At 46.6% G+C, this 25,492-nt stretch overlaps 1 protein-coding gene across 2 annotated transcripts in view; it reads left to right on the top strand.

Annotated features, from left to right (window-relative positions):
* LOC138492163 (uncharacterized) overlaps nucleotides 1–25,492 on the top strand; it is a 1,449,912-nt gene that overhangs the window by 588,271 nt on the left and 836,149 nt on the right. For both annotated transcript variants that reach the window (XM_069619172.1, XM_069619173.1), the window contains exons 11-12: nucleotides 4,687–4,935; nucleotides 5,966–6,232. In XM_069619172.1, coding sequence (XP_069475273.1) covers nucleotides 4,687–4,935; nucleotides 5,966–6,232 — 516 coding nt within the window. The remainder of the gene's footprint in view (nucleotides 1–4,686; nucleotides 4,936–5,965; nucleotides 6,233–25,492) is intronic.

The raw sequence follows: 25,492 nt of genomic DNA, 5'->3' as shown, positions 1-25,492 counted from the left end.
TGACTTAATATTTACTAGATGTTGCTTGGTGTATTTGATTATGGTTTTGTTTCTCTCCCTGTATTTATAATCACTCCTGCACCATCGATACAAATTCTTCATTTGAAAGTCCAGAACTTGTTCCCGCCAGGGGAATTTAAGCACTGCTGTTGTAAAAACTACTCTACATCAAAACGAAAGCTGGGATACCTTCTAAAGCTACAAGACCATCTGCCCAGCAGTGCTACTTACTTCTGATTTGTCTGTGTTCTCCTCAATGCTGCCAAGCCCCCAGCGATTGGTCTGCAGGTTCTGTGTATGCACACAATCTCCAATGCCTCTGCTAACTCATTGGGCCTCATTACGACTTTGGCAGTAGCCATGCCGCTGTTGGCGTTATGGCTGTCGCCAAAATCGGTTCTGGGTCCGGGTTCCCTGAATGGGGAATTACCGGGCCATTCTGAGTTCGGAGGGCCCGGTAATTCCTTCCTCCAGGAACCCGGCCCTGGATCTTCCCCATTCCCATTTGAGCCCCCATAGGGCTCAATGGGAATGGGAATGGGAGAGGGAGCAAACAACGGGCCGATTACGAGCGGCTCGTTGTTTGCTCCCTCTTCCCCTCGCAGGACCTGGTAAGGACGCCTGGTTTGACCAGGTGTTCCTTACCGGGTCCCGCGAGGGGAGCTTGTAATGATGCGGAATGGGTTTAACGGGTCCTCCTCCTATAGCGGAGCCCATTAACCCATTCCGCCTCAGTTGTAATGAGGCCCATTGTGTCTACAAGTCGACAGAACACTGGTAGAAGTTTGTCGTTGCTCTGGACCTTCCATTTGAAAGGCATTTTGCTTCCTGGAACTCTAGGCTTAAAATATGTGAGCCTCGTTGTTTGCATTCTCAGCCTCGCACCCTGATGTGGGAGAAGTCAGGGTGCAGACGGGGCTTGAATAAACTCTAAGTATGTTTTTGCCTACAAGTACTGACTTCAAACTACCCAACTCAGAAAGGCTCAAAACTCCCACCACCCCCTGGTGCACCAAAGAAAAGTTGCAATCACACCCATGAAGTGCCAAACTATCATTTGATCTGCTTACTGATTGTTGAACCGCACCATTAAAATATGCTTGTCTAGCAACAACCACTGTAAATATAAATTCAGGACCTCAAGTCCCAAAATGCAAAGTAAATGCTTGGACAATCATCTCTTGAAAAATAATTGGATTGGGCTGTACAAAAAGCAACCTACCATTTACATAACACAAAGAGTTTTAATTAATAATGGGAAGAGAAATTAAGAATATGATAATTAGATATTAATTATAAGACATCATTCCTGTGTAGGTTTAGCCCCACAGCTCTAGCACCTGCTAGGTGCCCAGGCAAGTGTTTTAACCTCTGGTCCTCCAATGCTCTTACAATGATGAATGCCTGAGTGCAAAGATAGAGCATGCATGTGAAGGCATCAAATTCCCTGTTCAATGGGAAATTACAGATGGCACCTCCTACGCCTGTTTCAGCCACACATTGGTGATATTTTGGGTCCATGAAATGGCTATATTGGAAAAGGAAAAGATCAGAGCTGTTCAAAGGCTGATGTCAAGTACAGTACATGACCACTGTAGAACAAATAAATAATTGATGAACTGCAATGCATGACCAATTGGAACCTCCTTCAATCCAAAACCGATATGCCAATTGAGACCTTAAGGTCTCTAACAGTAAGAGTGTCCTTAACAATGATGGTTTTTCCAGGATCAATTTCAAACATGGTTCTAACACATGATACATAGTTTATGTGTCCATGTTACTTAACCAGAGCTGCATGTTTCCCTTCTAGGGAATGGAGAACATCAACCAATTATCTCTGTTGTCCCTCCCTTAATTCATGAGTAACACAGAGATAGGATGATTGTAATTGCTGCATATATAGCAGATACTTCTTTTCACTCTACAAACTTTAGGCAGAGTCACAATATTTCCATACCTTAATATTTAGACTGGTGAGGGCTGATACATGGGATGACTCGTCAAAAGCTGCTGCTGTTTCAATGGGCGCTGGTTCCAAGCCAGACACGAGATTTGTTCAATCTGTCCTCAGGAATGTTATGGGCTAGAAAAATCACTGCTAATATAATTTGATATATAGTGCTTCACACTGGATTATCCTCACTCTAAGTGCTTTAATAATATGCCTTAATATGACCCTATTTCATGTACTTAATCGTCCTGAGTCAGCACTGGAGGGATTCAAATGTGTAACTGCAGGTCACATAGAAATATCAGAGTCATGTCGCCAAGTAAATGCTGTCTTTTTAATCCAATTTCCAATATGTCTAGAACACGTGTGAGTCATCCAAGAGAATGTATTTAGGGGCAAGGATGCGTGGGAAAGTAAAAATCACCCATTGTGTTTGTAGTTTTGTAGTTTGAAGAACAAGAATGACAATTTCGATCAGAAATGACTTACAATAACACATTTAAAGATGGCAAAAGCATTCTCCAGAAGGGTGCCGGTACAAAAGCACAAAGATGAGAACAAGTCGTGAGCCGGTTCATGAGAGTGTGAACAAAGAGCTACAGAGGCCAAGGAAAAAACAAAACACAACAAACAAAAACATATAAGAAACAGGTGACTTATAAGGTAACATTAACCTAGGAGGACAAGTGCTTCAAACTAAAGAGCAGAATTGTCGTAATGTACACAATTACATTACTACATGTGTTATACAACACTTGCTACAGTGGTGGGGTCAGGTTGCTAGGCTGTTGAAGAGGACAGTGTGAGCTCCCACTTTGTCATGTAAGTGGAGTTTAAGCCGAGCCTCAGAGAGATCTGCCGTTGGGAGGGCTTTGATTGTGATGGGCAGCAGATTCGAATGGAGCAGGGTGAGTAGGGAGAACGAGAGGAAGCAAGAGGAGGCACATGCAGGGCACAGGGAGTGAGGTTGAGGGCAGAGGAGCTGAGGGAATGAGATGGCGAGTAGACATAGATACAGTCAGTCATGAGCATGGCTATTGGTAGCTTTGTGGATAGGAAAACTAGCTTGAAAAGAAAGCAGCCGAGCATCAAGAGCAAACCAGCATTGTATCAGCTGTTGGAAGTGGGGAAGGATCTGAGTAGTTTGCAGAGAGTGTGTATAGCGATTTTGAGGACTTTCTCTAGATGGAGGAAGGAGTTGAGAGAAAGGCTGAGGAGTAGTCAGGTTTTCCGAGTGCAAAGGTGGAGATTAGAGTTTTTGTAGAGCAAGAAATTGATGAATTTTCTGAATGTTGATAAAGCTAGAAACGAGCAGCAGAGGTGGTGTCAGTGATGAATTATTGCAGTTGGAGTTTTCAATCAGAGCGGATCCCAAGGTTGCAAGCCTTGGATGAGGGAGCAAGAAGGTCAAGTGACAAGGAGATAGGAGGGGTGGAGATGGAAGGTGGATGAAAGAAGTTGAGAGCTATACAGTGATGAATTGCAGTGGTGCAGTTGGAAAACCATTCCGAGATGACAGGTGAAGGAAGGAAAGAGAAAGATATTTTGGTGTTGTCAGCAAAGAGCTGATAGTGAAAGCCACAGGCAAGATGAGTCTTCCTAGGGCAGAGGTATAGAGAGCGAAAGGCAGAGGTACATAAACAAAACCCTTGGGATTTGCAAATAGAGGGACGGGTGTGGTATTGAGATTTTAACAGAGTTATTCTCCAGGTTGGAGGCAAACCAAACTAGAGCAGTATTGCAAAACCCGAGGTCCTGGAGATTGATAAGTAGTTGTCCGTGTTGAAAGCTGCAGAGGTTTAAATGGATGAGTATAGTTTAAAGATGTGCACATCAGAGAGAAAGTCAAAGTCATGCATGCTTGCAGTCTCGGTTGAGTTCAAGCCTTTAGAAGCCAGTTTAAAATGGATCTCCAAGGTCATGATCCTCAATGTACTTGATGATCTGGTTAGAAATCACGGGTTCAAAGACCTTTGAATAATGGGAAAATAGGGAAACTGGGCAATAGTTTGCCAGGACGTTTGGCTCAGCAATGACCATATTGACTACTGATCTCCTAGTCCATGGTCTACTTCTTCCCATAAAACTCCCCTTCTTACCTTATTTCTTAAGATCCTAATAATAACCTTTGGAATTCTTTGGGACTGTGGAAGGGAAGGCAATGTTTTCCAGAGTAGGGCAAGGGCAGGTCCAAGCATTTTCACGCATGATGTTCGCTTGACTTGTTACACCATTTATGTTCAGCTAAAGTTTCAGTTCTTGGTCCTGATGCTGAGGATATGCCGATGTCCAAGAGTATGTGGAAAGCAGAACTAAAGTCTTAGTCACTATGATTGATTCCTTCCTTCCTTCCTTCCTTCCTTCCTTCCTTCCTTCCTTCCTTCCTTCCTTCCTTCCTTCCTTCCTTCCTTCCTTCCTTCCTTCCTTCCTTCCTTCCTTCCTTCCTTCCTTCCTTCCTTCCTTCCTTCCTTCCTTCCTTCCTTCCTTCCTTCCTTCCTTCCTTCCTTCCTTCCTTCCTTCCTTCCTTCCTTCCTTCCTTCCTTCCTTCCTTCCTTCCTTCCTTCCTTCCTTCCTTCCTTCCTTCCTTCCTTCCTTCCTCCCTCCCTCCCTCCCTCCCTCCCTCCCTCCCTCCCTTCCTTCCTTCCTTCCTTCCTTCCTTCCTTCCTTCCTTCCTTCCTTCCTTCCTTCCTAATGTGCCTCTCTCTGAACCTTTTCCTCTCCCACTCTTGCAGGTGTCTTCGTGTATTCAGCCTCTGGGCAGAATGTGACAGTGATGTTTCCATCTGGAGCTGGGGTAGAAGTAAGGGGAATTGGCGATTTCCTCTCCATTACGTTAACTTTACCTGATAAGTTCCTAAATGACACCCATGGCCTGCTGGGGGTAATGAACAGTGATCCTGGGGATGATTTCACCTTCAGAAACGGCAGCATCCTACCCAGCAATGCAACGCCTGAGCAGCTCTTCACGCTTGGAGCAGACTGTAAGTAGTAAACGTTCTCTTGCACCTCTTGAGTATCAGAGCAGTGATCTTATAGTACTGATCAGAAAAAGGTTTTTGATACATAAAAGCAGGGTGGACCTTTCCATCCAAATATACAGGTCATTCAGTTGGCTTATTGAGCATAAAAGCAGGATTGTTTGGCCCTGGGTACATAACACTAAACTCATTCTCAGATTTTCTAATTATAACTATACATGTAGAGCTTCACAAGTGACGGGCTTACAGCCATATGCAAACATATGTTTGAATTGTAGGAAAAACAAGACACATTCTCAACTTCACCCTCAAAGATAAGAATTTAGCAATGTTGTGTACTTTTCTGCCCATGCTCATTAATGACAAAGGCATTTGGTGCTCACACCTTAAGGTGATTCGCCAAGTTTAGTGAGTAGATGAGTGGACGGCAAGGTCTCCCAACAGCATTTTTCAAAGCCTGACTTGGTTTAATGGTAGAGGGATCGTCCATTGGGCCTGCTTATGCACCTAGCAAGAGTGTTGTTCAGAAGTGTAAACAACACTTAAGAAATCTACTCAGTGAGAAAAGTGATCGCTGCACTATTCCCGCACTTCTTGGCGGTTCCTTCGATGGGGAGTGGTAGGATCGAAAGCAGACTTCTCCCATCATTAATCTCCTTCTCTAGATAGAAGCACCCCAGTAATCTCATCAAAGCTTCTCGTGTGTAGGGGATAATTCTATAGTTTCTATGTTCTTTCATCGTCAGGCATTATTACGAATGCCTTTTAAACGAGTACAAAATTATGAAAAAGGTATTTGAATACTTTTTTTGGGGGGATTATCCCCCAAATCCCCCACCTTGTATTACCTATTCCCTACACCTCAACCCTGGATCTGCCCTTTCCCACCCCCCAAAAAATGTTGTCGACCTTTTTCATAATTTTGTACACGTTTAAAAGGCAGTTGTAAAAATGAATGGCGATGAAAGTACGTTATACCGTTCTATAGGGGTCTACTGAATGAAAATTTGAATGACCGTCTCTCTCTTTTCAGGGGCCATCACAGCAGAAACCTCCCTCTTCACGTACGACTCCTGGTACCTGGAGGATAACTATCACATCAAGCACGACCCAGACTTCATACCTGTGTTTTCAGTTCAAGAGGATCCCAGTGACCCACTGACGGCCGACATGCTACAGCTCTGCCAGTCAGATCTCTTCTGCAGATTCGACACCCTTACGACCAGGAGTCTGCAAGCTGGCAATGCCACAAAGATGTCCCATCAGCGTCACCTGAAGGTGGTGGAGAGCCTACAGCCAGGTGGGCAAGACGAAATATGATTGTGCGCGTGCCGGCCTCCAGCAGGAGCCGCGGTGTGTCTGGTGAGGAAGATCTGCAAGGGCGTGTGTGCGCGTAGTTGTGCTTGCTGCCAGATCTTAGCCTAAACATATTTCTCTACACCAGAAGTCAGACGTGGAAGGTTTAGCACCAAATGATGGTTGTGTTATTTAGTACCCTGAAAGGTTGTATAATTCCAATATCCTAACCAAATATGGCATGTAAAGCAGGTTGTTTTAAACATTGGTTTCCAGCTATGCATCAAGGACAAGCTGCATGAAGTAGACCGTGTGTTAAATTATCCCAAGTGATAATGACCCCTCCGTAGGTCTATAAAGCTATCAGCACATAGTGACAGTAGGAGGTGAAATAAAATATTTTACTTTAAGGGTGGGTGAATTAAATAGACAAAATGAGTTAGTAATTTAAAAGTGGTTTATTTTGTATTATTTCGAAAACAAACTTCATAAGTTGAACATTTTAATTGCAAACTTGGTTGAACTGAAACAGGTTTAACATGAGAATACATTAGGTGTTGTTGTTTCTCCATAAGAAAGTTAAAGTATTTTCCAGTGTTTCAGCTTCTTGTTTGTGCGTGGTATGTGATGCGGCAGCAAATCAAAAAAGATCCTACTAGAGAGGAAGTGTCTTGTTGAAAGAAATCTTGTCTGGAAATTGCATTGTTGTTTCCCTGTCTGCTTCTGAAGACAGAATGATTAGAATGCAGTTAATATCCATAGTTATTTACTGCACTCTAAACATTCTGATTGGTTAAGAGGTCAATAATGATCTGCATATGCTAATGTCTTATATTGACCAATTTGTGAGGCTTCTGCCTTTCATTTCAATTTTTTCAGCAAAGGTCATATCTGTTTTCTTTAGCCCAACAATATGTTATTTATGGCTCTCCCTTCTAGCTGCTGTAATGTAAGGAAACTGGTCTTATAAGGCACCCTTTTGCCCTTTTTGGTGGCCTTGCTCCGCGTGTCTATATAAGAAGAAGGGTGCATGGGGTGGTCAGTGGGAGAGTGCCAGAGGCAGATGCAAATTACCCAGTTTCTGAGTGCCAATCTGGTTATTCAGAGGGATGAGCCAAAGTCTGATATCCTACAGCACTTTTGTTATTATTACCCAACTAATGATACTCGTATAAGCTCATTCATGTTGAATACCATATTCAGTAAGTAACCTTCAGCCACACACGGGATCCCAAACCAACAATTTTCATATTCGTGTAAAGGTTCTGCGTTGTTTATCCAGTCGCACACAAGATCACTGTACCTATGTGCAAAGGCTGCCTTTGCTGTTTCAACACAAAGGTAAGGGGTACACACTGTATTCTCTTTCTGACATTATTGAGTGAGTAGGACTGGTTGATTGGATGAACAAATATGCTTGTGAAGGGAAAACAGGACTGCTATGTGCCATTGGTAATTATCGGTCTAGTTCTATGCTAATCTGTCTCCTTCGTTGGTAAGAACCTGGCAATATCAGGTGTGTATGTGTGATCCCTCATGTGTGTGGGCTCGCCGTGTGTTTCCATACTCATATAGTTCATCCTCATGGCATGCAGGTCCAGTTCATGTTTGGAAGAATCATGAAGTGCCCTCTGCAGATAGGACCAAATCACCCCAACCTCAGAGGACATACCCAAACGCTCTTTACAGCTATCGAAGAAAGAATGCCATGTGGTAGGAGCAAAAAGCACCACAACTTTGTAGGTGACTTTTCCACAAACCAGCAGCTGGCCAAATTCTGCTATTAACAATGCCCCTTTTAGTGGGTTGTTTCTGCGTTGATATCGATTTTAATGTGCTGTGTTATGATGTTGTGGCTCTGGCCCCCCCCTGAAGGAGCTATGCCAGTGATGTTAGCACTGTTGAATTCTCCTTGGAGCTTGTCTGCACCTCTTTGTTCCCTCTTTGTATTTTTGTATGAGTTAGAAGTCGGGCGTGTTAGGTCCCTCATGGGGAGGATTTGCTACATTCTAACCTTCTTCCCCACCACCACGCCACTAAATAAAGTGGGGTGAGGGCGTGGATGCACAGGGAACCTGCAGTGCACCAAGCCCGTATCTGATGGACCAGCCCCCTAGAGTGCATTTGAGTATAGCTTGCCACTGCTCTTCAGGATTCTTACTTTGATCCCTATGGCATGACAGGTACAGAGTAAGATGGGGTGTGGGTGGGGGAGGCATTGGCTTGGTGATCAGCGCCAATACCACTTGCCACTGCAGTAGCTTTCCTCTCTACGAAGAGCATTTATAACCGGAGTCAGGCTATGGTAAATTTACTGATGGTTCATCCATCAAAGAACACAGGCCTACGCCTAACCCAACTCACTGCAGAACTCGATATAATTATGCAGAAAATCTAATAGATGCTAAACTGCGTAAACCATGAGACGCAGTCCAACGCAAGCAACAGCTTTTTGCTTGTCTCATGAACTCTCGTCGTGTGTGCTTTGTAGGATCTTAGCATCACTTGCTTTGCATTTCTTGATTATTTACGTGCCTCCCGTAGCTCACAACTCTTTGTTGATAGAATGCCACACTGATTTCCAGACATGTTCATGTGATCCTGCCGGGTGATATCCATGTCAGCTCAGAATCAAAGATAACAGGTCTTTGCTATTGATATTAACTAATTTGATTAAAAGGTAATTAACATTGTGTAGAGTTGGTCAACAACCTGACCGTGTGCTCACAAATGTTCATCTAGTTCAAGTTGGCTCACCTTCCTCTTCTGGTGGGGCGTGTGGGTTTCTTGACAGGGCAGGTCTGCACAGTACTTATGTGGGTCTAAGTCAGGGGTCCTACAGCTAAAGGATCTATATATTTATTTTCCTGGGAAGTTTTATTTTGCCTGCTCCCCTGGTTCAGGCCAATGCTCTACCTATCATAGGACATCAGGATATGGTGCGTTTTTAACAAAATAGTTAAGAGACACAATGCAGACAAAAATCCCACTTCCATTGTATCTGAACGCCAAGTGTCATGAGCTCTAAAACTTCCTGAGTTTTACAACGATACTTCAAGACATGCAACAAAAGAAACCCTTTGATGAGGACACCAGCTTCTATTGATTGTTTGACAACGGCATGCAGCATAGCGGTGCGTGCGATGTGATACAAGATTTGGAGTGCTAGAAAAAACTAAACCTTTTTTGCATGTCTAACTGTGAGACATTATGCAAATCAAATAAGCAATTTCAAATAAAACGGGAGGCAACTTTGTGATTCAGTTTCTCGTCTTGCTAAATGGGATGTCCAGGGGCTTTGAGTCCATGTCATGCACAGTGCCTACTCTGACGACATGTCACATGCAAAAGAGCAAACTTCACTGCCTCACAGCGAATGCAAGTAGCTCACCATGGTACTGTTACCCAACTAAAGGGCACATATGGTATCGATGAAAGATGAAAGTCGGCAATGGCAAACATCTATGCATGTTTTCTTTCCTGCCACACATTAGTAATGAAGAGAAAAGCGATCAACTTTTCGCATCTCGCATCGGCAATCAGTGCATTCTCATGCTGAGCAAGAGCTCTCAAATCATGCACTGTATACATCCTGGTGTTTGCATTGCATGCCATTATCCATTCGTTTGCATATGATAAACAAAGACCTACATTGACCAGAATGCATTGGGATGTGTACTTCTATTACCTGGTATGTCACAACTTGAGATCTCTGAAAATTACAGAAAGGCTTAGCTACTTTCAGACATACACACAGCCGAGAACAGCCTGTATCACAGTCACCTGCTTGAAGTTCTTCCTTCACAACTGCAAGTATCATGATAGTGTTCATAACGTGCATACCCTTTACTATCCCGAAAATAAAGGGGTTACAGGCCCTTTTATCAGATGCCCAGGTAAGATCCCCTGCTTGATGCTTAGCTGGGTATATTCCTGAATTATTATTCGGCTTCCTGCAGAGGCTTCCAGTGCTTTTCTTTATAGTAAGTGGAGTGTCCCACCTGTGAAACTGCTATTTATATGGACGTGCAGCTCCTGGCACACTTGACAGTTGCAGAGTGCACATGTAACCTTCTGCCGTCAGAATAGGAACGTGCTTACTAACACGATGAGGAATTCATTCTGGTCCAAGGCCGCATGTGCATCCTTGAGCATATCAACACATTACTTTGTAACTAATGGAAACTCAGCAGAAGAGCAGCTGGCGTTGATGTGGTATGGGGGGTTATTTGTGTCCTGTATTTCATCTTCTGCTACCTCAGCTTGTCTGGCCCTGTTAAGTGGGCTCACTTATCAGCACACTGTGAGCAGAATTGAGGAACACAAGCATGTGCCCACTCCCCAAACATTCCCTCCCACGCATGTAAAGCAGCAGGTTGGGCTTTAGCAAAATAGGACTGGCCTTGCTGCTCAGGCCACAGGTTACCTTTGTCACTGGGAGGGCATGTCATTAGAACATCGCCTTATGTAAGGATATTCCTACATTATAAAACTTTCAGACAATATGAAGAAGTCCCACGCATTTCAACAGTGGGGAAAAAAGATTTTGGGAGTGAAGGCTTTAGAATTGACTACATCCTAACTCTAGCAGCAAGACTACTACATCTCTCACTTCCTGCTGTGATGTTCAACTGACGTAGCACAGGGCACTTCAGTTCTCTTGCAAACAATGCTTACTTTTCCGAGAAACATAACCTATAAATGGTTTGCTTCTCCCCTCACACGAGGTCCTGAGAAAATCATTACTCAGCTAGAATTCTGGAATGAGTCTGGAAGTCCAGAAAAGGAACACCTACAGATTGTAGATGAGTTTCGTATGATATTAGCATTACAAGTAGATTCCCTCTCAAGGTATGTGTGACTTGCTGCATCTCTTTTCAATAAACGTTTCTTTAAAATACAGGTGAAACTGGGCCAAACTGTCAATAGCTGCCCCTCTGTAAGTTTTCCTGGAGGTGGAGCTGGTTCGTGTTCATGGTTTCACACATGCCCCTATCTTTGCCCCATTCCTGCGTCATCCACCCAAAAAGCAGTCAAGCCTCAGGATCTCCTGAGGATCCCATCTGACTAAGCTCCTCAATCAATTGCCGCCGGGTGCAAGACTTTAAACACTTTGAACATTCATTGTGTATATGGTCCCCTTTGGAAGAAAGAGTCTCTGACACAAGCACACACCGCTGTTTTGAAAAGCCATTTCCTGACCCTTAAGACTTAAACAAAAGACCAGCCCTTGTGACATTTTCCTAAGGCAGCCAAAGGTTTGGAAGAGATGGTGGCAGAGAATATTGGGATCATGGTCTGAAATGTCATTCTTAGAGATGTTACACACAGATCTCTGGCCAGAGGTTTTGGCGCAAGTTCAGTTCTGATCTTGGTCAGCATCTGTGCCTTGATAGATGCTGAATGCGCTGCAGCCTTCATCTTAGCTCTCATGTCTGCCACATTGCATACCCCACTGGCCGGCCCTTATTCCAGGAAGGGATTCCTTTTTGCCGGAAGGGTATTCTAGTTTCCCGAACAAGCATTCCTTATTTCTGGAAGTGTCTTCAATCCTGCTGCGGTGTCCCTGCTTCTGGACGGGGTGTGCATTTTGCCTGATCAGAGACATTCATTTCTCCATAAGAGGGATTTATTCATCGGTGGCATCAAGCGTGTCTGTGTAAAAGCACCATACGCATCCAACAGATGTTTTCAAGACTGTAATAACTCATCACAATCAGTGCTTCTTAACAAGCATGAAGCATGGCTAACTGTGGTAACTCTATGTGCTGTGTTCACATGTGTCAGATGAGTTTCATGAAGCCAATCGTAGTATAACAAAACCATTAACTGAAGCATGAAAGCGTGTAGACAATCGTCAGTGAACTGGGGAAGACATTGCACATGACAACTCATACAACTCATGGGAAATCAGCTGCAGGTAGAAACACTAGGCGGCATGTAAACATAACCGCGTGTGTTTCTGCCTGCTGTGGCTTTCACTTTGGGTCTCCGGTGCTCCCCTGGGAGCACCGGAGACCCAAAGTGAAAGCCACAGCAGGCAGAAACACACGTGGTTGTGTTGGAAAACGCTGCGGTTTTCCAACACAATAACGTTGTATTTATGTTTGCGGTCGCTTCAAAAGCGACCGCAAACATAAATACAACATTTTTAAAGCTGCGGTTTTATTTCTAAGTTTTCCGGGCTCCTCCAGCCCAGAAAACTTAGAAAAAAAAACGCACCTAGTGCTTATTTTTTGTAAAAAAAATAAATAGCACTTACCGAGATTCAGCTGCAGCTTTCCTGCTCTGGTCTCCGGTCCGCGTCCTCCGAGTCCCGGCACAAATGAAGGGAAAGCCACCCAGCGGTAGACTTTGTTTACTACAGCTGGCTGGCTTTTCCTTCATTAGTGCCGCAAAAGCAAAAGCTAGCACAGGAGGGCCTCCATTTTACAAAATGGCGGCGCCCCTGTGCTTGCTTTTTCGAATTTTGAGCTTGAATAGCTCAAATTTTTACATAGGAAGTTTTAAAACGGAGGATGCTAGTATATTTTTTTTATGTGGCCTATCTATTTTTTAAATAAAAATTTTTACTAGACCATCCCTTTAAGGATGGCAGTTACCCTATTTTAAGGAAAATGAGAAATCAATCCCCTCATTTACTCTTTCGGGTACACTGTTTCCCCAAGAGCAATTCATTTTTTGTTGTTGTTTTTAGTGTCTTCTAATCTGGCTGGTTTGAATCTTTTTGAATCACCAGTCACCCGACTAATCTTTTAGAGGCGGACATCTCATTACATTTCCTAATATGGCAGGGTACATCACTGATTTAATATACACAAACGTACCAAAATATGAGAAACATTCTACACTCTCTCAACTGGTATGTAAATAGACCTATAGGGAAACACAGTGGCTCACTCAGCAGCTATGTTACAGCCAGCAGAGAAGGAAGGCTGTGGGGTTACCAAACATCAGACAACATCAGTTAAACCTAATATTTTAAGAAGGATTTAGGGCTTAAATCTGGGTGCACTGTTAGACGCCGGTCTGATCTTGAACTAACAGGACCATTTCCTTATAAACACGTTTTCGATTATCTCTGCATAATGGGTGTTTCTCTGCCTTCTGATCCCTACCTAAGTGTAGTTATGTCCCTTCTCCTCAAGGGGGAACCACCCCCTTTGGGACTAGGGGGGTGAGCCTGCAAAGCAATAACGTCAGTAAGGGACCAGAAAGCCCCAAGTAAGGCTGTGAATACACCTTCCTATGAGACAGAATTGCCACTGTTTGTTGGGTACACAGGGATTGATCCATGTTATAGTGTGGAGGGCCCTTTAATTTTGAATGGCTTGGCTGCTGACCCCACTCTGTTGATCTGTATTCCTGAGACATGGGACCAATCCTGTTTCTCCTCTGGTCCGGGGAGGAACATAAAAGGATCAAAGACCACACCTGCGGGGCAAGAGTAAACCTAAGCCAAATGCGTACAATGGAAGCCTGCGCTGAACAGATGAGCCGATTGATACTGAAGGCAGGATCACGTTGGATAATCGGTGGGTGGAGTAATCCCACAGCCAGAGGAACACTGCCAAACCCAGATGGGAGGCGATCCCAAATATCCAAGGTCCCCTGAAGCAGGAGACAGAGCTCCTGCAGACGGGACGCACCAATGCTCAGGAACGCTGACACCAAAGTCAGGGAGCTGCTGTGTGAGAGCAACAGACCACGAGTGCAACTCATCAGTAACCAGAGCCACTGCCTGCCCCGACAAGGAACACTGCATGAATCCAGGTATGCAGTCGACACAAAAGAGATGGAGTAGGGTGGTGGTGCCCCAAAGCACTCAGAGAGGGGGAGAGGACATTGAACCAGGCATATGGCCAGTGAGGTCACGCAGACCACACCAGGTCAAGAGACCCAGTAGTCCTGGAGGGAGGACATTGGAGTATATGGCGAGTCAGGTTGGATAACCTGCGCTCGGTCTGAGATTCTCAGTATCCCAGAAGGGAGCGAGAACATTATAATCTGCATATCGCCAGTGAGGACGTAAAGCCCAATTTGGGCTAATAAAGGAACACGAAAACCAGACACACCATAGATGTGCAAAGTCAAAGTCAAGACCCTACGAGGGGTTAAGAATCCTATACGAGTCATAAGGTCTGAAGGACCAGAAAGCCCAGACCTGGCTGGGAAACCGCACAACCCACGTAGGGTTGAGCAACACAATAATTCAACACGGCAACTGGACAAAAAGGTTGAAACTGGGCCACGAGACCAGATCAGAAATACAGAGACACCTGGTAGGTTAAAAAAACAGCTGTGCTAAGACCATACCATCCACACCTTGGTACACACACAAGGTTGCCTCCAACAAGTGCTCAATCAGAGGCCTAGAGAAACAGTGGCACAAAAACCATAACCTAGGAGACCTCACCAACCTCAAATCTCTCATCCCCAACCACAGGATTAAGATCACTGAGGCCAAAGTTGCTTATTACTCCACCAGCATTTCGACAGCCTCTAACAGGAACAAAGCAAATTAGTAATGTATTGTACCAAACCATAACCTGACTCCGAGGTACCAGCAACTCAGGAACATTTTTATGGAAACACATTTGTTATGTGTAAATAGGAAAATCTGAGAGACCATTGAATCAAATACCCACAGCATTCGTGCTCCCTGCACACTGGCATGCACATTGCCCTACTGGATCGAAATCTCTCCTCTAAGTCCCCCAAATCACCTAAAAGCAATTGCCTCCCTCAAACCTACTTCTTACTCTGATGATAACATCGTGGCCTCCAGTATTAAACAATTGATTGGACCAGCTCCTCCTCATCATTAACACCTCCCCCACAGAAGGGTTATTCCTGGACACCCTCAAGACTGGCCTCATACAATCTCTTTTGAAAAACCACCGCTAGATCCAGACGACCTGGCAAACTACAGGCACAATACAAATCTCATGTTTATTGGCAAAATCCTGGAAGGAGTCACTTACAACTACTCACCAGAATCGTAAATCTTCATCTCCTAAATGATCCTCATTCAGGGTACCAACACATTTGTAGTATCGACACAGCCACCATCCAGCTGATGGACGATGCCCTCCAAGTCATTTATAAGTGAGACTCATGCCTCCTCGTCCTCCTTGACCTCTCGTCTGCATTAAACACCATCGACCACTGCATCCTCCTCTCCCCCTCTTCAGCATGGGATTTTCTTGCACTGTCCTGAATTCATGTACCTCCGACCTCTCGGGCATACACAAAGCCGTTCAGATGAACTCGTTGTGTTCTAGCCAGCTACAGGTCTGCTGTAAAGTCCCCTAAAGTTCCATCCTCTGACCAATCCTCTTTAACCTTTACATGGAGCCTCTGGGGACGCTCATCAAAGGTCCCAATATAACCCTTCACCAATACGTGGATGATAATCTCTTGTATATGAGAGTAAATAGCACTCAGGACATCAATCGCCTCCGCAATTACATAGGCATCATCCGGTCCTGGTTGTCAACTGCCTACCTCAAACTAAACCTATCCAACACTGAATTTGTCCTCATTGGTCCACTAGCTAAACAACAACTTGTCCAACAATGGCCCAATAAATTGCACCTAGAAGAATTTGATCCACAACTCTCAGACTCAGAAAAATCCTAAGGCTTCTCCATTGACAGCAGCCTGGTTCGGAATCTCCACCCTTTGGAAAACCAAGCCCTTCATCCCACCGCAGTACTTCCAGACCATAGAGCAGGCCCTTGTGATCTTGCACATCATAGGAGGAAATGCCTTCCTAACAGGACTCCCAGCTGCTCACTTGGCTCCCCTAAAAGCAGTCCTCCATGCTGCATCATGTCTTATTACGGGTGCACCAAAATCTGACTGCATCACCCCAACCTACGCAAACTACATTGGATTCTTCTACAGGCCAGGATACTGTTCAAGTCAGCATGTATCATCTACAAAGCAGTCACGAGTAGCACATGAGTGTACCTAGCATCTGAGCTACACGTGGCACATGCTCCTCACACATCAATTCAACCAACTAGCTTGAATCACAACTCATCTGAAAAGAGAGAACCCACAAACAATCCTACTCTTGTCACCCACCCAAATTCAATTTCAGTGTTGGTTTGGAATGCCCCCACATTTCTCCAATATCGCAAATCTGTTGAAACATGGATCTTTCAACAATTTCTCACCCAGGACTAATTCGAATAGACATACATACTAATGGATAGACCACAACTCACAGCACTGCACTACTGTTAAAAGTTGCCAGTCCAAATGTTGGCTATCAACACTCTGCACAGCATTCCGCTGCTCTCAGGCTAGGGCCGCACTTTAAACAATAAAGTCAAAATAAATCAAAATAAGGGGTGAGCAAGAGAGACCATTTAAACAGACGACTAAATCTTGTACCACAGATTTGACTGAATTACAAGAATAAGTATCACCGCTGAAGTCTGAACTGTTTCAGTTAAACAGAATAATGGTGTTGGGGTCAGGATTAACCCTTATTTAAAGGATCAAGAAAGACACAGGCCTTGTTTTGAATTGTATGTGACCTACACCAGACAGACACAGACCATGTTTTGAACTGTACCAGCAGACTGAAGCCTAGACTGATGGCAGAACTGGAGATACAATTGGGTGGGATTCACGCACCTGCCACCCTAAGCCAAGAGGGGTGTAGAGTACTTCGAGAGGCTAATTTGTATTTCTTTGTCATTAGTGGTTGGGTCAGATGTTAGAACAGAATAGGTTTTGGACAGGGGCTGAATGTTCTTTTGCCAGGCCTCCTGACAAGCACCGTTTTGTTATTTTATGGAATAGTAAACCATGTCTCGGGAGGATAGCTCAGTGGCAACGTGCTCTCCTTGGAAGCAAGACAACATGGAGCAACACAGTTTCGATCCCCGGGTCCGCGCTTAGAAACCTCTGGGTATTAAGCACATTATAAATAACCTTTCATATCATATCATAATCACAGAAGTATGGACGAGAGTTTCTTAATTTTATTAAACCTGAACTAGTTAGAAACATGCCTTTGTGTCCATCTACTGTGTATGACTTACCACATGGGTTGAACTTGTACTTTCCTTAAAAACATGAGAATTTGACTACTATAGTCTGCATGTAAATCTTGACCCAGACCATCAGCAAACCGAAGAGTGCCCGGAACTATCTGGCCCAAAAACATTTTTGAGCTTCATAACTAAGCAGGCACCTAATGCCAACCTCCAGAAACCTTTCCGCCATTTCACTGGATACATACCAGGGATTTGTCTGAAATCATCCACTCACCAAAGCCATGAAGGGGATTCTGTAGAGGGATAATAATAATAATAATGATAATAATAATAATAATAATAATAATAATAATAATAGCAATATTAATAATAATAATAGTAATAATTATCGGAATATTCTAATGATGTATATAGGGCTTCAAGCTGGCTATCTCACTCTTCTAAGCACTGTACTTGTTTGTTTTATTACCCAGTTTAACACTGCTTAATTCATCAAGGTCAGTAGGATACACAGTGCATTCACTCCTGCAGAGATTGGAACTTGTGTCCTGCAGCATGAACACAAATGTCTGGGTTGAGTGACAAGCAATCTTGCTGGCTTAAAAAAGTACACATATTAAATAATCATTAGCCTACAACTAAGGCTAGACCTTGGGTAGGAGCTAGATTAATTGTACTAATATTGTAAACTGGCTCTTTTTAAAATTAGAACATTTTTTATTTGAATGAATACTTCAAGTATGTATTTTAGTTACAATACGAATGTTAAACATGTGTTACTATGTAAAGTATATTTCCAAATGCTATAAAAAACATAAATAACTTCCGATCAAGATTATAATTCCAATATGAACAGTATGGTACACTCCAATTGTACTGTTTTGAAGTACCTCTACAAAAAGGAGAAGAGGACAAATAACACCAGAGCGGAGTCCTGCCTGCTTTGCAAAAAAATCAAAGAGCATTTTGGGAACATGAGAATGACCACAAATCTTTATATTTTTCAAAAAGGTCTGCATTAAAAGGGTTGAATGCTTGATTTGCTAGGTACATAATGCACAGTGACTCAACATAACATAAAAATGGGTGTAACATTGAACCATAGATTCTGATTGGGACAACCTCATGATTTGAATGTGAGCATAGAACGTTTATGTCATCAGTGGCTCCACTGTGGTGAGGATATTTCTTTTCCACATGCAGAATCCTTGCAGGGTCTGAAGGTAAGGATGGCTGTGCACATGCTCAGTTCCCACTTCACAGACATGCTGAGAGAATAATGTGTATATCGGGTTCAAGCATTCGGGCACCTTTTAGTATTACTGTTGTTTGTGAGAAGGACATAACAGTAATGGGCATTGCTATGGCATTTTCCAAACTGGCTTAGTTCCAATGACTTAAAATTAGGATTCATGATGTAATGGGTGACATGTTTTCTAAGTCAGATGTGTCTCACTACTTTGACCTTTGTCGCCTTTGAAAAAGAAAGCTTCCACATTTGAAGAACGTATTATCCTCAGTAAACTGACTCCGGCGTTAAACTTTGGGTCCCCTTACAATGTATGCATGGACTCTAAAAAGTGGTGTTGTTGTTCCAAAAGGAATTCTAATTTAGGATAGGAAAAAGACTAAGTCCTATGTGCTCCACCCGATCAACTTCAGTGAACCCCTTGCAGAAAACCCTTTTTCATTGGGAGATCACAAAGTGCGGCATTTTATAATTTTAGACAGTTTAGGTTTAATCAACTGATATATATGGTATGAGCTTTAATTGGTGTTACTCTGTTCAATTTAACTATCATGCCAGTGGGTGGCGCTGTTGAGCAGCCCAAGATGGCTGCCTAGCTGATAAGCTCTGTGTGACTAGGCAGTAATCCGCCAACATCTGCGCAACACGGCAACTTTGCGGGTCACCACCGTCTGGCGCTGCTGGGGAGCATCCCCTGCCTCATCCCTGCAAGTTTCGACCAGATCTGCCCACTGGGACCCTAACTACGGAGCCTCATCCTGGGGCCGCCCGACCGCGAGAGGCCTCCCCGGGATGTGCCTGGCCGCTGCGGCGTGCGGACTTGCAGGACCCTGCTACATTTTTATCGCCCGTTGCCGTGTGGGCTCGCGCACGTCTGCGGGCTGTCACGGGCGGCGCCGCTGGGGTGTGCGGCTGGGGCTGGCCCGACGCTGGAGCGCGGCCGCTTTAGCTCCCTCCCGACCCCTCCCACCCTGCTGAAGCCGGAGCCCCGGGACGGACGTGTGCCGAGGGCGGTCCCCGTGAGCCGGGGCTCAGACGAGCGCACGCGCCACACGAGCGCTGGGCTGAGACCCAGGCTCCAACTGATCCCAGGTGAGGAGCGCGGGGGAGGGACACAGGGCACACGCGCCCGCCGCCGCACTGGTGAGGCTATGGGCCGCTCCACAGCCTGGAAGAGGGTGCTCACACGCACTGTGCCCTTGAACTGCCCTGGGCCTCTGCCTCTGTGCTGCCTGGCTGTGCTTGAGGCCAGTGCAGACCTACGTGGCCAGGACATAGGCCCCCCCACCCTATTCATCCCGTACTTCTGGCTGCCTTTCCTTGAGAGTGGGGTAAACCATTGCTCCCTCACCCTCCTCTGGCCTCGCCTGGACACCACCTGGAACCTGCCTCTGCTGGGGGCCTCACAGGCACCGGGCCTGCTCCATGGGCGGCCTCTGCACGCTAGCACCAGGAACTGCCATCCACCTCACCCAGGGCTACCAGTGTCATCTGCCCCTGCGGGGGCCCGGCGGGCCTGACACCATTAGCTGGGGACTAACTGGAACCCTGTGGCCGTCAACATTTATTCTCCCCAAGTGAGCTTCCTGCGGATCACTCTGACATTTAACCATATTCCAGCATGCCGAATAAACAGAGGGGGTGCGCCAAGGGGGGAGCCATGGACAAATTTGCAATGGCCGTCTTGAGAACTGGGTCATGCTCGCCGCCATCCCTGCAGGAGGAACCTAGGGCGGAGGCCCACCCTGGAACATCGGGGCCTGACCTCACCATTCTCATGGAATCGATGGCTAAAAACTTTGCCTACTTCCACGAGAAACTAGATGATATAAATGCCAACGTCGCCTCGCTTAAGACACGTGTTGATCAAGCCGGGACCAGAATTACAGAGGCTGAAAGCAGGATCTCCACGAATGAGGACGAAGTACGCACATTGCAGTCCACTGTTGCATCCCTGTCACGAGACATGAAAGTAGTAAAAGCTAAGTGCGACGATTTGGAATCCCGCTCCCGCAGAAATAATCTACGCATTATCGGTGTTCCCGAGAATGCACTCAAGGGGCGCATGGAGGATGCTGTCGAGAGCCTACTTAAAGGGGGCAATCCAGCTCTGTCACCGTATTTCACAGTCAAACGCGCCCACCGCGCTTTATCCCCTCGTCCCAAGCCGGGCGACATCCCGAGACCCATCATCGCCAGGATTCTAAACTACCATGACAGAGACCTCATCCTTCGCCTGGCACGGGAGAAAGGGGACCTGCGCTTAGAAGCCAACACCATCAGGATCTTTCCTGACTTCTCAGTCGCGACTTCTGACTTCTCATCGAGTCAGAAATACCACTACACAACCCAAGGGGCGAGCCCGCCAACGCCATGTAGCACCAGTTCACCTCTCTCGAAGATGCCCACATTATCTGATGATCCTAGATTGACAACGCGACCATGGTAATGTTGCTTATTACCCACTACCGATATCTCCCTGTAGCAAGCGAATGGCTGCTGACCATACTCCGGACTGCGTGTAACCCTTTCTTCTTGATGCGCTGGACCACCTCTTGCATTAAACTCTCCTACATCCTCATCCTTGTCCTCATGCGCTTATGCTTGCCCCGGGAGGCCAAGAACTGTTTCCGCATACTGCAGAAACCTACTGTAGACAGCATCTGCTGTCCGTCTCCGATGTCCAAGAAGCCGACCACACGGCAACAGCGCACCTCGCTGCATTTGCAATGACTCTGTTTAGTTTTGTTTGGTTGCCACTACTACTGGACCCAGTTTGGATCGTGGAGGGGGCACGCCCACGTTGGGTGCTGCCTGCCGACCCACGGCGGATTGGTGGCATTGACTTATCTGAAGCCACCAGGGCCTGGAGAAATGTTGGCATTCATGTTGGGAGGGGGGTCACACTGCGAGTTGTGGGTGAGCAGTGAGGGTGGGTGGGGTGGAGCAGGGGGGTGGTCGAATGGGTTTGTTTTATGTTATGGGAAAAATGGCAGAGGTGAACTGGCGGTCCACGGTGCATCGAGAGGCCCCTGAGTGGACGGCTTCCGCCCAGGATTCACTATACGACAACTGTGGTGGGATACTACATGAATCATTGACATGCCGGTAACGGCGTTATCTTGGAATGTACGGGGCCTAAGCAACTACACCAAGGCTCGTAAAATCATGGCGTACGCCAACAGACATGGGAGTAAAATACTGCTGCTGCAGGAGACTCACTCAACGGGCCCCCTGGCCAATAGCATTGCTCCGTCATGGGGCCCACATAGATATTTCACCTCATACTCCACGCGGGCTAGAGGGGTGGTCACCATGATCCATAAATCACTTTTTGTCCTCCACAAAAGCTACATAGATTCTGAAGGGAGGTACGTCATATTACATTGTGCCATAGCCAACAGGGATTATTTGCTGATGAATACCTACGGCCCCAATGTCGATTTTCCTGAATTTATCGACCAAGTGGTAGCAATATTACTGGGATATGTTGGAGTGCAGATCGTCTGGGGTTGGGACATGAACTTCATATTAGATACCGCAATGGACAGGACTGGTACAGCCCCTAGACCCCTGTCTGGTGCGGCGCGTAGATTGTTATCCCACAGCGCGACACTTGACATCCATGACGTATGGAGGGCCCTACACCCGCAAGCGCGCGAGTTTACATACTATTCGTCAGTTCGCGACAGCTCCTCCAGGATCGACATGTTTCTTCTGTCCGGCCCTATGGTGGGCAGGGTAGTGGAAGCGCGGATACTTGCGCGCACACTGTCTGACCACTCCCCGATCTTGCTAACCCTGGAACTGGGGACACCCCCCCCCACTATTAACACATGGCGATTTAAATCATCCTCTCTGCGGGACATAGTATTCAAGGCAGACATCCTCGCCGACATTCAGACCTATTTTGAACACAATTTGCCCCAGTCCACTACTGCCGGGGTCCTCTGGGACACTTTCAAAGCCTTTATCAGGGGGGCGTCCATCTCTAGAGAGTGGGGAGTCATTAAATCCATAAGAGCCGCCCTATCCGGCTCCGAGGCTTAACTGCGTGGCCTGGAACGTGCCCACCGGGCCTCGGTCGACCCTAGTGTTCTCTCCCAGATCAGTGAGGAGCTCAAAACCTTTAATGAACAGGCTACTAGGGAGGTACAGTACTTTAGCCGGCAACAGGCGGCACGTAAATACGGTGAGGTGGACAGACCCGGCAAAACACTAGCTGCACTGGCGAGGGGGGAATGGGGCCAAGCCCAAATAACCTGTGTCAAGGACAGTTTGGGAGTTACACAGTGGTCCGACCAACAGATCCTTGAGGTCTTCACAGGTTTCTACTCGGAATTATACTCCCAGCCCACTGAACATGGGGACTCCCAGATGCGCGAGCTCCTGGATCAAATACCCACCACCATAGTCTCCCACGCCACCAGAGACCAATTGGACTCCCCTATCACTCTCAATGAAATAGTTGAGGCGATATCTGGTCTTCCTAAAGGAAAGGCCCCAGGCCCCGATGGGTTAACAGCCGAATTTTATCAGGAACACGTGGCAATATTGGCCCCCGAACTGCTCGAGGTATGGAATGAGTCACTCCAACTAGGATCCCTCCCCCCGACACTCCGTGAGGCCGTCATCATGGTCCTGCTGAAGCCCGGTTAGCCTAGCGATGAATGCGGTTCCTACCGGCCCCTCTCATTGATGAACTTGGATACAAAATTTTTCGCTAAGGTGATCGCTAACCGCTTCCTGCCTGTCATGTCCTATATGGTACATGACGACCAATCTGGCTTTGTACCCGGTAGATCTACCTCTCACAACATTAGACGGCTTCTCAATGTCATGGCACGAATTGACCAGGGTGTGAGTGCGATTGCGGTCACCGTGGACGCCCAGAAGGCCTTCGATATGGTGTCTTGGAAGTATATGTGGATGGTCCTCGAGACCATGGGCATCGGGCCGAGGATGATCGCTTATATTAAGCTACTGTACACCTCCCCGGTCGCCAGGGTCTGTGTCAATTCCCTAACCTCCGATCTGTTCCCTCTATTCAGAGGCACCCGTCAGGGTTGCCCGTTCTCCCCGATCCTGTTCGCCCTGGCTATCGAGCCTATGGCGGACTATGTCAGGGAACGTCATTCACGTAAAGGGATACGGTTACAGGGGGACCCCGAAATAATCTCACGCTACGCGAACGATGTGCTTCTGTTCGTCAGAGACCCCGATATTCACCTAGACCCTATCATGCGAGACATCACCCGCATCGGCACATATTCCGGCTTCACAATCAATTATGCCAAATCTGATCTCTTCCCCATCACGCGATCCACAGTACGCCCCAACACCGAGTATCCTCTTCGGTGGTCCCCTAACAGGATCAAATACTTGGGAATCCAGGTGTCCATGACCAAAGACACTCTCCTGGCTGACAACTACTTGGCCACTGTAGAACAGGCTGAAGCTAAAATAACGCGCTGGCGCCCTCTCCCACTGTCCCTAGCGGGAAGACTCTCATTGGTAAAAATGATATTACTCCCCAAGCTACTGTATATATTCACGAATGTACCTGTCTGGCCTGGTAAGAAATATTTTGCAGACCTCCATAAGCTGTGCGCTCGGTTCCTGTGGCACTCGGGGCCGGTGCGCAAAAAATGGCTCGCTATGTCACTTCCCTACGACAAAGGTGGTTTCACCGCCCCTGATATGCTGCGGTACTGGATCGCAGCGCAGGCACAATTTGCCTCCTACTGGTACCCCGGGCCCCCCTCACGCCCCCATGTCAAGTTGGAGGCCCTCGCGGCATCTAACACCAACATAATGTCCTTAATATTACACCGTCAATACAAACCGGACTCGCCCATTGACCCGGTTCGGACCACTGTGCAGGCCTGGGGGCGGATATTCGCCACTGGCGCCGAGGAACGCCCGTACTACAAATGGCTCCCCGCCTGGCACTTCCCAGGGCTGGAACCCACAAATGACATGGCCCTGGCACGACACTGGCACTCCCTGGGATACGTGGCCTTGACTGATTTCTACCCGGAGGGGCAATTCATCACACCACACACCTGGAGGCCTGGCCACTCGGGATCACCGTTGGAGCTCCTACAGTTTTATAGGCTCCGTGCTGCCTTCCACGATGCCTGGCCTGGGTTTCCCACTGAACCCCCGGACTCCCCTGGAATCTCCTACATCGCCAACTCTGGTGGGGCCCGCGGGGTGGTATCCTCATTGTATAAACTCCTCCTAGCCTCTTCTCCACCGCAACCCCTTGGGGCCCGGGACGACTGGGCGTCCAAACTAGAATTGGAACTCACCGACCAGCTATGGACGAAAATGTGCACCCACACTAATAAAGTTTCCCTGAACTTCTGCTACCGTACCATTTAATACAAACTGTTGAACAGGTTATATTACACTCCACGCAGGATCTCCAGGTTCGCTCACTCCGAACCAAGGCTTTGTCCCCGCTGCAGGGCAGAGGACGCGGGCCATCTGCACATGTTCTGGTCCTGCCCGAGGCTGGTGGCATTCTGGGACGAGATCCTGAAATCTCTGTCAGCAATATGTGACATAGTAGTCGGCCCCGACCCACTGGGGCTGCTGTTTGGGGTGTGGGGGACTGAGGTACCCAGAGATGCCACTAGGTTTTTGAATGTCAGCCTTATAATTGCCAAGAAGTGTGTGTTGCAGAACTGGAAGTCCTCCTCCCCACCTACATTCCAGAAATGGCTGAACTTATTGACATGGTCTCGGAACTGTGAGGAGGAATACCTCTCTACCCTGCTGGCCCACTCCCGGCCTAAAAACATCTGGACCCCCTTCAATAGCTATCTTAATAGCCTAGACGTATCTTCCTCTGGAGACAATTCATCCCAAGCATCTGTGTAATGTGCCTTGACCCTGGGCGCTTCTGTGATTCCACATCCATGACCTCTATTGTATTACTGTTTTTTATGCACCACTATTGTCATTTGTATTTTGCTAATCCTGGCTGCTCTGA

The sequence above is a fragment of the Ambystoma mexicanum genome, chromosome 10, assembly GCF_040938575.1.
Source record: "Ambystoma mexicanum isolate Mex_15411 chromosome 10, UKY_AmexF1_1, whole genome shotgun sequence".
NCBI classification, from domain to species: domain Eukaryota; kingdom Metazoa; phylum Chordata; class Amphibia; order Caudata; family Ambystomatidae; genus Ambystoma; species Ambystoma mexicanum.
The sequence above is the reverse complement of the archived record's forward strand: the minus strand, read 5'-3'. Positions and strand labels throughout refer to the sequence as shown.